General features: G+C 30.4%; 2 protein-coding genes and 6 non-coding genes across 8 annotated transcripts; 7 read left to right on the top strand and 1 right to left on the bottom strand.

Annotated features, from left to right (window-relative positions):
* The first annotated feature begins 1,356 nt into the window (after window positions 1–1,356).
* On the top strand, window positions 1,357–1,503 carry LOC120186801. The gene has a single exon (XR_005522237.1). It is a non-coding gene; the product is annotated as a small nucleolar RNA snoR134 (small nucleolar RNA).
* A 190-nt stretch (window positions 1,504–1,693) lies between these two features.
* Window positions 1,694–1,786, top strand: LOC120186805. Its single transcript, XR_005522241.1, has one exon. It is a non-coding gene; the product is annotated as a small nucleolar RNA U36a (small nucleolar RNA).
* A 62-nt stretch (window positions 1,787–1,848) lies between these two features.
* LOC120186800 lies at window positions 1,849–1,941 on the top strand. Its single transcript, XR_005522236.1, has one exon. It is a non-coding gene; the product is annotated as a small nucleolar RNA Z223 (small nucleolar RNA).
* Window positions 1,942–2,174: 233 nt separating this feature from the next.
* Window positions 2,175–2,282, top strand: LOC120186804. The gene has a single exon (XR_005522240.1). It is a non-coding gene; the product is annotated as a small nucleolar RNA snoR97 (small nucleolar RNA).
* A 675-nt stretch (window positions 2,283–2,957) lies between these two features.
* On the top strand, window positions 2,958–3,050 carry LOC120186802. Its single transcript, XR_005522238.1, has one exon. It is a non-coding gene; the product is annotated as a small nucleolar RNA Z223 (small nucleolar RNA).
* A 236-nt stretch (window positions 3,051–3,286) lies between these two features.
* LOC120186803 lies at window positions 3,287–3,393 on the top strand. Its single transcript, XR_005522239.1, has one exon. It is a non-coding gene; the product is annotated as a small nucleolar RNA snoR97 (small nucleolar RNA).
* A 4,282-nt stretch (window positions 3,394–7,675) lies between these two features.
* On the top strand, window positions 7,676–9,402 carry LOC120186792 (GDSL esterase/lipase At4g10955-like). The gene is made up of 3 exons (XM_039190641.1): window positions 7,676–7,768; window positions 8,075–8,198; window positions 8,328–9,402. The coding sequence occupies exons 2-3, from the start codon at window positions 8,104–8,106 to the stop codon at window positions 9,271–9,273; spliced, it is 1,041 nt and encodes a 346-aa protein (XP_039046572.1). The 5' UTR covers window positions 7,676–7,768; window positions 8,075–8,103; the 3' UTR covers window positions 9,274–9,402.
* Window positions 9,403–12,454: 3,052 nt separating this feature from the next.
* Window positions 12,455–13,099, bottom strand: LOC120186793 (calcium-binding protein KRP1-like). Its single transcript, XM_039190642.1, has one exon. It carries the CDS (start codon window positions 12,877–12,879, stop codon window positions 12,514–12,516), a length of 366 nt encoding a protein of 121 aa, XP_039046573.1. The 5' UTR covers window positions 12,880–13,099; the 3' UTR covers window positions 12,455–12,513.
* Window positions 13,100–16,762: the final 3,663 nt, after the last annotated feature.

Here is a 16,762-nt window from a genome sequence, read left to right as displayed (position 1 = left end):
GTTTTTAATGATTTTATAGTAAATACAAGGTGATATATGTTTAAAAAATTTAAATCATTTAATGATAAATGTTTATAATTTTAGCATTCACGATAGTTGAACTCGATACCTTAAAAAATACTAACAATCCTTTAATCACTGAAATAACATAATTCGTCCATAAAATTTAGTGTTAAATATCAATATAAATGCATCATGTTTAAAATATTAATAACTTGGCTCTTCAAATGTCACCGGATCAATTATGGGTTTATTTCATTAAATACTCTTAAACTATGCCTTAAATTCTTAATTAATCCTTAAATGTTAAAATGTTTCACTAAATACTTAAAGTAATCCATTGTTTCAGTATTTATCTAATTATTTAGTTTTGATGTTAAATGTTAGGCTCAAATTAACCTGATTAAAAATACTTATTAATTCATACATGTTTAAAAAATAAAGCATATCATATAAAATATGATAGAACTTAAGTCACTTCATTTAGGGTTAAAAAAATTGTAATCGTTAATTGATATAACCATCACATTTAATATGTTAATTAATCGAACCGTAAATACTAAACAATTTCGATTAATTAAACTGTTACAAATGATGTTTAACCGTTAGTAAATTAAATTTACGAATATATTTCTAATTTATTATATCTTTACACAAATAATTTAATATAATTTTTTATTATTTCTAATTTATATATATTTAATGAAATTTGTACATAAATAATTTTAATAGGTTAACCTACAATTAATCTGTAATCGAACGGTTAATAACAATTAACCGTTTTTTAATGGTTAGGTTACGGTTAAAAAAATTCATAACCATTATAATGGTTAACCGACCGTTTAAGTTAAGCGGTAATATTAACCGTCCATGAACAACCCTAATTTCATTACATAAAATATTAGCAAAATTAGAATATTAAACTTTTAATTCTCAATGTAAAAACTAATAAACGGATAAAATTATTGTCAATTTTTTTAAAAAATAAATAAATTCCTTATACGAATCGCATTGCGTATAAATCATGTATGAATTATCACTTATACTTTATCTGGGCTGAAGAGCCCAAATATAAAGGTTATGGGCCTAAAGTTTAAGGCCCAGATCACAAACGAACTAATGGTTTAGGGTCTTTAACTTTTAATCACGTATCTAGGGTTTCTAAAGAAATTTTTCTCTATATAAATGATTCGAGCTCACCTCTTCACTTAACACTATCAACTTTCAACAAGCAGCTCCCAAAGCCACGTACTTTGCTTCATCGTCTTGTTGTTCTCCACTCAATTGTTTCGTATTCGTTAGATTAGAAGTTGTAAGCATTTATGTTATAGTTTGTGATACTGTTTGATTTTTCATCTGCACGAACTCTCCCGGGCTTATCTGAATCTCTATCAGTGAAGATCAAAGCCCCAATGTTGGTGCTAGATTCATGCCGTTTCACGTGTTGCGGAATAGCTTTCGCTTATCGACCGGCTCTTCTGTGTCAAATCGGCGGCTAAATCTCCAACTTTATTCTTGCCTCACTACACCTTTAGCTTGTTCTCGACGAATCCACCGGAAACTAGGCCAGTCATCGAGGCGTATATTTGATCCGGCGGTGTTACACGTGGGGACGTTTCCTATAATGGTATATTCTCTAAAATCACCCGCTAAATCTTTTTTTTTCTTTCGATTTGATTTTTCAAATTGGTGTTGGCGATGATTAAGTTTGTTTTATCCGCGCTTCTGAGAGCAATCCATGAAGCATATCGAAGATAAAAATGGTTGAATTTCTTGATATGAGCCAATCCAAAACAATTTTTTAATTACACAAAATAGATTGATTCAATTTTTTAATTTTAATAATGTTTTGGGCTATGATGATTTACAACACAGCTTAATATGCCGGTTCTGCTTCAGAGAATTCTTGATTGAGAAGCTGATTTAACTTCCGAGCTTTTCTGTTTTACATCATTTGTTTTAATTGTTTTTACTGGATGGGCCAATGATGATATAATCCCGTTTCGGATGAGGTGTAGTGTAGCCAAGAATGAACCTACTTGGTTGAAGCTGCAATACTACGATATTAATGGATTTAGCTGAGGTTTTCGAGTATTGTTCAAGATTTTTTTTCACCCGGATTTGTTTTTATTTTTTCATTTCCATTGAGTTTAACTATAAAGTAAACCTTTTACTAATTAAATGTGGTTTAGGGTCTGAAAAACTCGTACAGTTTATGTGTTGTCGTCAGCTTTTTCTCTTGCATATTCAGGAGATTGGAGTTAAATAACAGCACTAAATTGTTCCTCTTTTGATAATTTTTGCAGGTGTTGCATGGATTTCTTACGTTTTTCTAAGATTGTTGTAAATTGTGTAGATAGATTGTTGCTTCCCTGATTAATTCTCCATACACTAATATGAATTCATTTTTCCACAATTCAGCTGACTCTGTAGATTGATTTATTCTTTATCTTAATTCATGTTCATGGGGATGGTAGTCTTGGTAGATTGTTTTAGAAGATGACGAATGGTTAGTCCTGGGGCTTGATTGAATTTACAACACTAGTTTCATTACTGCTTCTTTCAAATGTGAAATCATTATGTTATTCGTGCCCTTTATGTTCGTGCTATATAATGGTTGTTTATATTGAAGATTTGGTCATTCTTTTGTATGCTTATAATTCTTTTTATTAGTCTATGAATAACAACCAGTCTTTAACCATTGAGAGGTTGTTCGGTTATACAATAGTTCTACATCATAGAGGAGTTGATTTTATGATTTGAGGCTTAAGGTTTGCCCCGATTATTAGAGGTGATTTGATAGATGGATAATAGATAGATACTTGGTATTCCACATTGACATTCATGTTAATATGCTAGAATATTTTATACATGATATGATAATTTGTATGGCTGATATGTTTTAAGTACTTTGTTTTATGTTTATCATTTTCTATTAGTGGTACTTTCTAAATAACGTTTGGGCTATTAAGATTTACAACACAGCTTAATATGTCAGTTCTGCTTCAGAGAATTCTTGATTGAGAAGCTGATTAACCTCTCAGCCTTTCTATTTTACATAATTTAATTTAATTGACATGAAATTACTGGATGAGCCGATGATGATATAATCCAGTTTTGGATGAGGTGCAGTGGAGCTAAGAATGAACCTACTTGGTTGAAGCTGCAATTCTACGAAACTATTGGATTTAGCTGAGGTTTTCATGTATTGTTTATGATATCTTTGCCTATAATTGTTTCCATCGTTTGGTTTTGATTGAGTTTAACTATACCCTAAACCTTTTACTAATTAAATGTGGTTTAGGGTCTGAAAAACTCGTACAGTTATGTGTTGTCATCAGCTTCTTCTCTTTCATTTCCACGAGATTGGAGTTAAATAACAGCACTACATTGTCCTTCTGTTAGTTTTGCTGGTGTTGCATTAATTTCTTAGTTTTTTTCTAAGATCAATGTCAAATGTTTAAGTAAGATTATGTTTAGATAGGCACATGTTTCGATCGATTTAAGTGTATAATGTTTCTAACATTATACTTTTTTTTCTATTTGAGCGTGACATGTGTCACTTAACAGAATGATCGGGATACCTAAAAATGTAATGTTGTAAATGTTAGACGTCTAGGTTGACATATTTATTTTGTTACAGTTTGGTGTTGTAATGTTGCATTCTATTATTCAAAATGGGTTAAGCCATGACGGACAGTTAAGTTTAACCGTTAATCTATTAAAAATGTTACCTGACATATTTTTTAATATTTAAAAATTAATTAAAAAATTAATTGTTGTAAAAATCTGATTACCCTAAGCAGTCTTTCCCTCTCTATCCCTTCTTCACCCTTTTCCTGAAATTAAATTCAAGAACTCTAAATCAGTTATCGAAATGTGCTATAAATTTATTATAAAACCTTTAAAAAAATTAATAAATTTTAAAATATAATACTACTTGACATGTTATAACAGATATTGTAATATTTTATTTATTTTATTTTATTTATTCGATAAAAATATAAAATTATATCATTTGGTTGATGTACAACATTATCTAAAAACAAATTTTAATAAATTATCTTAAATATCTACTATTTTTTAACAAGTTAGGTTTTTAATATTTAATTAAACCTATTTGTATAAAAATTCATAGAACTCTTTTTCTAATATTATTGTTATAAGAAAATATATCTTGTATTTTATTATTATCGTAATATATAATTGGACTTTAAATTAATTTTTTAATTATTAAAAATAAATGTTTAATATATTTTAAGAAATTTGTTTAGGGTTAGAAACTCACTCTCATATGATGATCAAATTTTATAGCAAGCATCAATAATAGTTTTGTTTTTTTTCAACTTCTAGATAATCAAAGTAAGATGAAATGACCATCCAGTTTAGTTGGTAGGGCACAAGGTTCTTAACCTTGAGGTCGTGGGATCGAGTCTCATGGAGGGTATTTCATAATTCGGAGGTCTCTTACGGAAGGTTGGGGGCAGCCTATTATCTTACCTCCCCCTTACCCCATTACATATGGGAACAAGGGACAACCATTTTTTTTTAGATAATCAAAGTATCATAATTTGAGTGAGTTTAAATAATTTATGATAGTTCCATTGTCATGAGCTCGCAACTTAAACTCTCATATAAGAATAAAGTTCGAACTCGAATTAAATTTACATTATCTTAATCAAATGTTCTCGATTAAATTTATCTCATGAGCTAGATTGTTAGATATCATCTTTAAAATATAATATTAGAGATATTATAAACATAATATTAATAAAAATATTTTAAATACTATTGAAATATGTATCTAATTTGAGGAATCATTGACAGTGGCGGATGCAAAGCATACTTAGGGTGGCTACATGTTCATCTTGGAATCTGAATTATTTTATATTAGTCGTTCATTTTACTATGAGAGTCTATCATGAAATTTTATTTATATCCAACTCATAAAATATTTTAATAATTAATATGTGTGTTCACCTTCGAAAAATATTTTTAAATACGAAGAGATCTTCAGAGATATAAGTATTTTTTTAATTGAATTATTGAGGGTACATTACACCATGAATAATCCCAGCGATTTGAGTGAAGGGGTTGATTGATTGATTAATGTTTTGTTGGAACATTGTATAAAGTTGATTGATTGTGTGGCTAAAACCATGTTTATTAATTTAATTAGCGACTAAAAACAACTTGGGTTCAATGTAAGCTTCCGGTCAGGAATGGATCAAGGGAGTGCGATCGTATTCTTTGAAAATTTTAAAATTTTTTATATATAATTTTTATTAATTATCTTATTTTATATCTCATTAATTTCGCACCTCGTAAATTTATGTGTGGATTCATGCTCATAATGGGAGTCGAGAATGAATCAAGGAGAAACGAATAGGACCTCATCGATTCTTCGATGATGAGGTCTAGAGCTTTGAACATATCAACTTATCCTTTTAAGTTATATTCATTCGAATCTGGTCGTTTTACATTAAGAGAGAAAATGACGATTATATCATTATGATACTCTTATAAAGAAAAAGGATAAACTACATGTTTAGTATTTCAATTATTACTTTTATTGTATTTTGGTCATTCAATTATTGTTTCTTTCTCAAAACCATATCTAATATTACGTTTTGGTTTCATTTTGATTTAACTATTTTAAATTTATATAAAAATGTAGTAAATCTCTTTATTTCTTACATCTTATTTAATTTTAATTTTACCAGTTATTACTAATATTTTAAAATATAATATTTGATAACGATGACAACGATATGATAAAATATTAATTATGATTTTTTGGTATTATCTCGACATTCATAATTAAGAGATTTGTTATTATCACTTGAAGTTTTGGGTTCAAACATCTTGTATATAGGAATATGCACATTAATTTGTTTTCAAATGATTAAATTTTTTTAAATATATATTATCTTTTATTCACCTTGTATTTATAAAAAAAATACAAAAAACGTTTTTTTAATGTATTATGTCCCTCAATTTGTAGCTTGATCTAGTTGAGCAGTGTTGATTTCGATTATTTTCAAAATAAAATATCATTGAAATTTATGGTAAACTATCCTAGATACCGCTAAACTTTAAGCGCTAACTCGTTTATACCATCAAACTTTTAATTTTGTCAATTTTAGCATTAACGTTAACTTTTAAGTACAATTATATCATTCTGCCGTTAACGATTTAACAGGACGATGACACGAAAAGTGTGCATCGTGATATTGCTGACATGATTACCTCTGTAAAAATGACATAATTTTGACACGACTATTTTGATGCTCATAAGGCCAAAACGACATTATTTTATTAATGGACAAAATGTTTCCATGATATTTGAACTAGAGATCTATTGGACATAATAAAAAGCAACCAACCCTAAACTAACTTAAAAACTTATTATAATTTTAACAAAACTAATATATATATATATATTAAATAACATTTTGAATTAACATCATTTATTTAATATTATTTTATAATATATATGATTTATAATAAATAAATAAATAAATTTTCAAAACCCCTAAAATTCTTAAATTTCCCCAAAACCCAAATCCCTAAGTATTGAATCCTTAATTTCACCAATTATCGTCAATAAATAAACGCCCACTGCCCACCATTAGTTGTCGGACCCTTACAACTAGTTACCCCACTCTGTTGTCACTGGAAATTGGTGAACGATGTGCTAATTGATCGTTAAACGTCGAATGTAAAATATTCTAATCGAACCATGAACGACGATTGATCAATGAAAAAATGGAGAATAACGTCTACAGTAAGAGGAGGAGGCTTCTGTCCGACGACAATAGCATGCTATCGACAATGATGGTGGGTGAATTTAGGGATTACAATTTAGAGTTTATGGTCTTTTTAGGTTTTTCAAGAATTTGAGTTTTCTTTGAGATTTTATGGAATTTAAGATTTTTTTGGTGAATTTTACCAAATTTTCACTAATAAAACTACGTCATTTTGAGTTTTTTTTTAAACACCAAACACAATCATGCCAAAATAACTCGTTTTGGTGAGGTAGCCACGTTAGAAGTGTCACGACACACGACTGCCATGTCATCGTCCCGTTAGATCATTAACAACGAAATGATATAATTACACTTAAAGGTAAACTTTAGTACTTAAATTGTCAAAATTTTAAATTTTGATTATCTAGATAAGTTAGCGCTTAAAGTTTAGTAGTATATTCTGTAGTTTACCCTTAAATTTTTTTAAAAAAGTTAACAGGTTTGAACGGTGTAAAATGGGCTAAAAACTTAAATTTTATCATTTTTGTTTTTAAAATATTAAGATAGTTTTTTAAAAAAATACTAAAAATAATTTATTTTATATTTTTTTCAAAATTTAACTTCTTTTCGCTTCATTCCATAGTTTTACAAATTTTAACTTCTTTTTGTTTCATTTTCTAATTTTATATAACAAAGGACGTTCACTTCAACATCTTTTATTTTCTAAATAAATAAAAAAATAACTTTGATTTTATAAAATTGAACAGTCCTTTATTTTATTTTTCAAAATTAGATCAAAATATTTTATAATTTATTTTAATTGTTATTTTCGGTGCAACTTCCTCTTGGAGTATAATTTAATTAGAGGCCGTGACTATTTCAGCTCTTGGATACATTCTGCCATATAAAGGGAAGTTTGACAATTTGTATGTTGAAAACATCGAAGAACGGCACGCCAACTCTCTCTATTTCTTAGGAGAAATGGGTGAATTTGGATTTCTTCACTGATTTTCATCGAGGTAAATTGATTTCCCTTCAATTTCTCGAACTCCTCCTTCTCTCTCTGTTTACTTTAGTGTTTTAATGCAATTGAATTCGAATCATCGGTCTCGGAAGTTCGACGATTCCCATTTTCCAATTGTGGGTCTTCTCTTTCTTCTTGTTCTTTCTTGGATTCCATTTGATTTTTCCCAGAAAAGGGAAATAAAGATTGGGTTTTTCATAAACTTACCAGATTCAAGCTTGGGGTTTCCTTTATTTTTGGGAAAAGAAAAGAATCTGGGTTACTGAATTAACCATGGGAATATTCTTTTACTTCGATGCAGAGCAATTCATTACCCTTGTTTGAGGATTTATGGAAGAGAACAAAGTGAAAGAGGAAGGGAAACCGTTATCTGAAAGGCACATTTTTTGCCTCTCGGGGCCTACACATCTCACTACTGTTGACTGGTAATCACTTCTTGTAGCTATGAATGAACATTACACGATTGGGATAAGGTTTTATTGGATAGATTCCTTGTCGAATTGGGGGCATTTGATAGTGATATATGAGATGTTCTTTTGTGTTACTTTTGGTAGGAATAACTTTAATCACCGAAGATCAGTTGCTGCTAGCTTGGTCCGGGGAGTGTACATTCTAGAGTATGATCGCCAGCTGAATCGCCGAGGTTCCCAAGCTCATGCGCCGCCTTGGTGGGACTCCTTCAATTTCCGGTTGATCCGTCCTCTTGTTGATGATGCTGATAACTCCATTTTCGGTGCCGTTTATGAACTCATGCCTTTTACTTCCGATTGCAACCATTCGGTCCAAAATGCTCCTGATTATGTTGTTGCGTTTCGGGGCACCATAAATAAGCCCGACACTATGTCTCGTGATCTCAGGTTGGATATCCGGTGTGTTCGAAATCGGCTTCATGAAACCTCTCGTTATCAGCTCGCAATGCAGGCTGTGTGGAGTATAATCGATGCTGCTGCGGGTACTTCACGTATTTGGTTAGCTGGCCATTCGCTTGGATCAGCTATTTCATTGCTTGTTGGGAAGAATGTGACTAAGATGGGTTACAGTGTTGAAGCTTACCTCTTCAATCCACCGTTCCCTGCCTCGATCGAAATAATCAAGGACGGAAAGCTGAAGGACGGGATTCGCATTACGACCAGCTTACTTAAAGCCGGACTCGCAACTGCAAAGGGTCACTATAGGAGTCTTCCACCAGATGGTCCATTTATGTTACTCTCTAAATGGGTACCATACCTGTTTGTGAACCCTGCAGATCCCATATGCTCCGGCTATATCGGCTATTTCGAACACAGGAAGAAGATGGAGGAGTTCCGTGCCGGAAAAATCGAGAGGATTGCAACACTGAATTCCTTACTGAAAAGGGATTCGGAACCTCTGCATCTGCTTCTGTCCGCCAATCTCACTATAAACTCGAGCAAGTCCCCGGATTTCAAACGAGCTCATGGGATTCAACAGTGGTGGGATCCGAGTTTCGATGGTCAGTCCGAGCTGCATGAGTACAAGTAGTGCATGCATGCATGTTCTTGCCTGACGTTTTGACAACTTTCAACAACTCCGTATGAGAAAGATGGTCGTGCCAAATCTCGTGTATGCATAAAATTATGCTCTGTCCCTATTTATTAATCTTATTTATGTCGAAACTAAATGCCATTTTATTCTATAGTAAAACATGAACATATCGAATATAGTAAATAATCCCGAATTCGATTCTAGATGATCTCTCCCAATCTTTTATAATATATATATATATATATATCGTGGACTGCCTCAAGTAGGTGACTTGATTTACAGCATATATTCTACAATAGAGAGAGCCGCTGAAATTAATATATCAAAATAAAAGGTGACCTAGCTGATCAGTTCAACTAGTTCTTATATTTTTAAGGGTAACTACGTGTTTAGTACTTAAATTATCAGTTTTGATCCGTGTTAGCACTTAATTTTTTTTAAAACCATATATAATATTTCGTTTTTGTTTCATTTTAATACCCTGTCGTTAAAAACTTGACAGATAGATTGACGGGGTATAGTTTCGATAGATGGACGACCAATTCGAACGGTGGACCATGAGAGAATGAGGAGTCGATCAACATAGTCCAGTTTCAGGTCCATCGAACGATTGGCGATGGAGATCAAAAGATGAAGAAATCGAAAAATCCATCATTCATTTGGGGAGATGAAGGTATTTTCCGAAGAAATAAATTTAGGGGTCTAAAAGGAGTGAATTAGAAAGTTTAAGCTTCATCGGTCGATGGATGCAATGACCGACGAATTTAGACGCATCGATCGACGAGTTTATCCGTTAAATCTTTAACAGTGTAGTACTAAAATTAAACAAAAACTAAAAAATTAAAAATAAAAGTAAAAATTTAAATACTCAAATTGACCAAAACTAATAACTTAGGTAATAAACACATAATTTATCCTACTTTTAATGAAGACTGCCTCAAACTCGACAGACCAAGCTCAAATATTTAAATAAAGTTGAAGTTGTACAGAACATGGTATGTCCACACTAGCGAAGGCAATGTAATGATAGACCTGGTAAATTTGACCCAAACCTCCTAATTGATTTACTTGATCTAATATTCAATATTAACCCGAAAATGATAATTAAATTTGATTTGATAGTCTGCCTATACTCATCCGAGTCAAACTCGATCCAAAATTTACCAAAACCGAAATCAATCAGAATCGAAATTAACCCGAACCGAAATTAAACCTAACTGAAAGAAACTCGGTCCGAAAACAACCGGACCCGAAAGTAACCTGAACAAATTGAAATTAATAAAAATTATTAAACGTTAAAAGGTATTTTCAATAATAAATTAATTTAAATAAAATTGATAATTTATTAAAAATGTTAGATTTATAATAAAATAATAGAAAGTTTAAGAGAAATATAAAATTAAGAATCTAATTGTAAGATTGAAAACAATAATAAATAAATTTTACTTATCTTACTTGTTATAAAAATATTAGATTTATAATAAAAATAATAGAAAATAACTAAAACAAAGGAAATAATATTATGTTTATAATAAAAATAATATAAAAATTACTTATGTTACGAATAAAACTTAACAAATAAAGTTATGTATTATTTTTTAAAAGTTAATAAAAAATATTAAATTTATAATTGGAAATAAAAAATTTAATAAAAATTATTTCTTTATCAAATAATTCTCATTATAAACTTTTTCGTACGAGATCAATATAAAATTTTGATAACAAATTCTAACACGTATTATAGTATCATATTTGTGTCAAATTATCGATTTATCGTCTCTAAATGATGATTTAATTCAAAATATTGAATAATTGATAATTGAAATTAAACTTAAATGATAAAATTAACAGATAAGAAGACATGCTTTTACAAGTATATATCAATTATTCTATATATACTTGATTTTGATTAGACTCGTAACCAATTCAACCCGAATTGACCTGATTTAAAAGTTAACCTAAATCAAAAATCAACCGATTTGATATTGATCCGACCCAAAATCTAACTGATTTAGATTAACCTGACCCAAAAATCAACCGACCTGGTATTGACCCGACCCGATATTGACTCGATCGAAAAATCAATTGATCTGATATTGATCCAAACCGGAAAATAGTCGATCCAATAATCACCCAACCCAATCCGATTCATCGTTCACCTGAACTAGATCCAATCCGATCTGAACAAAATTAAATCGAATTTAATCTTAGATCGGAAATTACCCACCCGAAAATGGCCCGACCCAAAATCCGATCCGAATGACTCGTTTGCCACCTCTATGTAACGGGATACCAATTTGTCGAATCTTTTGGGTTAATGTATCTTTTAGTCCCTGACTTTAGCTTTTATCTTTAATTTGGCATTAGACTCTTATTTGTAATTTGTCTCCTGAATTTATACTTAAATTAAATATTTGAATGTATTAAATTTATTGAAATGTAAATCTTAACTCTTAAAATGTTTTTATTTTATAAACAAAATTTTTAATCCTTATTTTAAAATTATAAAAAAACTAAGAATTAAGTTGTAGATCAAAGTCAAAATTAAGAGTCAAATTACACTTAAAAAAATTATGACCAAAAAGCTTAAAACAAAAGTCAATATTCAATAATAAAAATTAAATAATTTGCTATCAAATTGATTTAATGTGAGTGTTGAATACTAAAATTTTGACAATTTTAAATTTGGAAAGAAATATTTCAATAAAACACTAAACACGTGATAGCAAATTTAACCTTCGAAGTTGTTTAGTGTTTTATTGAAAATATTTTATCATATCTTAATTACTTGTTAACGTTCAACTTAAACAACAGTAAAATTTTAACAAAAAAATAATAAAGTTATAACTCATGAATAGTTGGGTGACTATTATAAAACTATTAATAGTCGGAAGACTCAACAAAATACATCTATAATCAAACAATCATTTTATAATTTTAAATAATCGAATAACTCAATAATACAAATCATTTAAATTGCAAAAATAATGTTATCAAACAGTTTTATTCCAAATGGTTTATTCTTTATTTTAATGGGACTTAAGTGTTCTTATTAGTTAAGATTTAATTAAATTATTAAAATTTTAAAATTACGAATTCCAATAAATTTAAATCCGATTAAAGATTAAAAAACGAAAGGGGAAAATTTAAATAAGATATATTAAAATCAATAGATGACATTGCAATGAATTATTATTGATAATAAATCAGAAAGAAAAAGAGGGAGAAGAGAAAATCCTAATAGAAGGCAGCGGATTTGAGCTCTTCTTGAAGAAACTCCTCCAGCAATAACTGCGACTCTTGCATCAATTCAGGGCTTAATCTGAACATCAACACGCAGAACTCCATCTCACTGAGGGCTCCGTCGCCGTCGGTGTCGCCTTCTTCCACCATGCTGACGAGCTCATCGTGTCTCAAATCCTGCAACCCCAGCACCGCCGCGTTACTCTTCAAGCTCTCCACCGTGATCACCCCTTTCTCCTTGTCCATCAACAGTTGGAACCCGTTACACAGCTCCCTCATCAGCCCTTCTCCGCCAAGCCTCTCCGCCATCACCGGCAACAGGTCCTGGAATTCCGGAACCGCTTTACCAACACCAGCCATTAGAAAAACAAATATCCTTGTGATTCCGTAAAAGAAAGCTTTTTGTTGTGGGTTGGGCTGTTTTGAATAAAGCGAATCGCCTGTTGGTTATTTATACAGGCTGAAGAAGGAGGAGGAGGAGGAGGAGGGTTTTCTTGGAAAGTGGATTGGGGTTGGGTTATGTTTTACCATCGAGTGACGGCAGAGGAACACGACTTTTATTGGCGGTCGGCTTTGATTCTTGCAGAACACAGCCTCTGTTTCGGAGAAGTTTGGTGTCTATTGTTTTTTTGACCATTTTTTTAATGCTTCCTGTGTCGGCTTTTTTAGATATAGTCTAATAGGGCTATTATTGTAATTTATGGTCAACGCTTCTTTTTGGTGCGATTGATCCAGCCTGTAGGAAGCTTTCTTAGCTTCTTTTTAGTTTGACTTTAACAAGTCTGTAAAAAAAAATATATGAAAAAGAATATTAGAGGCCGGTGCATTTTAAAAAATAAAATTAACGTGATTGTCTTATTATTTTTTAATGTGATTTTTTAATTTAAAAAATAAATTTATTGCGATCTTTGATCAATATTTTTTTGTTAATTATCACAGTTCTGATATTACAGTTTTGATATGACAGTTCACTATGTTCATGTGATAGTCTACGGTGATTGATAACTTGATAAATAACATGACAAATAAATTAAATTGGTAATTCAAATATAACAGATGTATTATCACATCAGTACCGTAAATTATCATGCCAGCATCGAAAACTACCACATTAGTATCGTAATAGTCATATAACGAAAAATGTTTTTCAAAAGAAAACATTGGTTTATTTTTTGAGTTGGGGGTCACATTGAAAGAAAAAATAATACGAGAGTCACATTGATTTTTTTAAAATTACAGAGACATATGATATATTTTTACCACAAATCTATTACATCCATTTTAATTTTATAAATTTATTTTTTAAAATTTAATTTCACTAATTTTAGAAAGTGATTAAAGGTAATTAATTATTAAATAATTTGAGATGAATATAAAATAATATATCTTCATAATTTTTTAATTGATAATGCACACGCACTTCACATAAAAAAAATTGTTCAAATCCAAAATATTTTGAGAGAATCATACTATGTTTGAAATAAATAATAAAATTTTGAGTTATTTTCCTAATTGTTGTGTTTAGTAAATATATTAATTTAATCCCTTAATCGACAAATGCAGAAGACTCACAATTCTGTTAGCTAAAATAATTAACATACTTCGAGAGCTAGGTTTATGCCCCCAAACAACTTCGAAGGTTAAATTTATACAAAAAAAACATAAGAACAAAAATGATAAATCGAATTACCTACAATAACAAAAAATTTATATCCTAAACCCTTAAACCAAAATTAAATGGCTTGCAAATTGCAAGTAAGAAAACTCCCACTTTCTTATGGCACCAAGAACAAGGACACATGTGAGATTACACTGTCCCTAACCATCCTGGATTTGGGATCAAATTATTAAAACATATCCATAAGATTATGAATATAAAACCTGAAGCTTGTGGCGTAGTGGCCACTGCACTCTCTTAATTATTCAGAGACTCGACCTTCTTTCTTCCACAAGGAACTTTCATTTTTATTTCCTTATCAACAATTGCCTTTCTCGACAAGGAATCTCACGTCTGCCGCTCCTTTTTCTCTGCCCAGAAAATTATAATAATTACACGATTTGGTCTGTTATGGATTTTCCATGGCAAATTGCACTGAAGAATCAAATCTTCATAAAGATACATTCGCGTAAAGTTTGTGAATGCACGTATGGCGTGAGCTTGACTCGTTATACGCAAATTTAAATAATTACAAGATTTTGTTTTATATGAATTTAGGGCACCTTGTTGAAATTATTTTAAAAGTTAAAGGAGTTCAATGCAAATTTTCCAAATTATCCACCTCGGTGTTCAGATTTAAATGGTAGCTTATAGGGAAGGGAAGGACAAAGTAACGCAACGCAAATTATCCACCTCGGTCTTCATTATAATGTTGTTGTGGCAAAATTTAAGAAATTAGAGATTTAAAATATTATAGTGAAATAATTTGATAATTATGAATAAAAAATTTAATAATATATATATATATATAAGAAATCGGGTTTCAGGTTAGTGGGTAACCGGTTAAGCAACATGTTGTGACCCGAACCTTAAAAACCTAAAAAAATAGCGGGCGAGATACCGTCCGAAAAATCGGGTATTTTCATTACAAATACCCGATATTTTCTAACTGGGTTGACGAGCCGGCATGTTGGGTCAACCAAGTCATGAATTTTTTAATACACCTTTAAATATTGAGGTAATTTGGTTCGTGCAAATATTTTTATTTTTGTTTTTTATTGGATATATGGCTTTTACCTGATAAAGAACTTGCATTGAAATTTCATGTATCTAATTGCGGTTTACTCTTTCAATTCTAGTTTTGTTTTATCTTCTCAAAACTAACAAAGAAACTCGTCATTTACAACCTACACCAGATAGAAGTTGCCTCTTAATTTCAAGCTACACGGAAAATGAACGAAATAGATGTAAGGAGCTGGCCAGATTTGACAGACAGCTTCGAGTTTTGAACTATTCTACATATAGTTACTGAAATTGGATTGAATCGATTAATCTGAATCGGGTACTGTAGAGATAAAGATGATCTTCTCAACCCAATCAATTTTACGATAGTTTTGTTATTTTAGTAATTAGGTGAATTTGATACTTTTTATTTAGAGTTTGAAATTTATCATCTTTTCTAATTATAAAATAAAGGTTAGGAGTGGAGAAAATTAAATCAGAATAATCATTCTTATAAAGAAATATGTTAGTATTCAGTTTACATTACTTATCAATAAATCAAATACCAAATTATAAATAAACTGTTAATATTTTGTTACTTAACTTTCTTTTTATTCATGTTACTTTTTCTGTCATTATTTAATTATTAATATCTTATTCATGGATAAGATATTATATAAACTCATTTCTGTAAACAATTTTTTAATGGGTAAAGTACGCAAATAGTCTATTGATTATACGATATTATTTTATTAAGTAATTCTATTATCAAAAGTTATAAAATGATATTCTGACTATAAAATGTTATTGTATTAAGTCCATCAACTATTAAAAGTTACAAAATGGTCACATGACTATTCATAATGTTCCAAACTCGTCATTTTTGTTAAAAAACTGACGGTATTCTAAGGAGAACGTTAACATGATGACTGAGATATGATAGTCGTTTGAGATTCTATGATCAAATTTTACCATATCACAGTCACCAACTTAATATTCAGCTCAGAATATCGTCAACTTTTTAACGAAAAATGACGAGTTTGAAATATAATGAATAGTTGGGTGATCATTCTGTAACTTTTAATAGTCGAGAGACTCAACAAAGCAATACTCTATAGTCTGTGGACCGTTTTATAACTTTTAATAGTTAATGGACTTAACAAAGTCGTACCTATAGTTTGGGGACTATTAGTGTATTTTACCATCTTCTAATCCAATTTACTTGGCTTATAAAACAAAATTGGATCCTCCTACTAAATTAACTCATTGTTGATTACTTCTTCCACTCTTTTGTGAATGGTATAAGCCTACTCTTGTGCCTTGGGCCTTTGTTGTTGGATCTTTAATTTTATTGACATTTTGTTTGTCGTTTCTCTTTGTAGGCCCATTTATAGGACGATAAAGAAATCATTTTCAAAGTGATGGGACTATTTAAGTATTAACCGCGGGTAAATTCACGAGATAATGTTCTCGAACTTTTTTATTCACGATATAATGCACATCCCAGATTAATTGCTGAAATGGGGTGAATTCTACAGTGATCTCGTAGGACGCCATGCAATCCAGGCGATCTTGTAGGACGCC

The sequence above is a fragment of the Hibiscus syriacus genome, unplaced genomic scaffold, assembly GCF_006381635.1.
Source record: "Hibiscus syriacus cultivar Baekdansim isolate YM2019G1 unplaced genomic scaffold, ASM638163v2 tig00113719_pilon, whole genome shotgun sequence".
In the NCBI taxonomy this organism is placed as follows: Eukaryota; Viridiplantae; Streptophyta; class Magnoliopsida; order Malvales; family Malvaceae; genus Hibiscus; species Hibiscus syriacus.
Note: the sequence above shows the minus strand (reverse complement) of the source record. Positions and strands in the feature narration are given on the sequence as shown.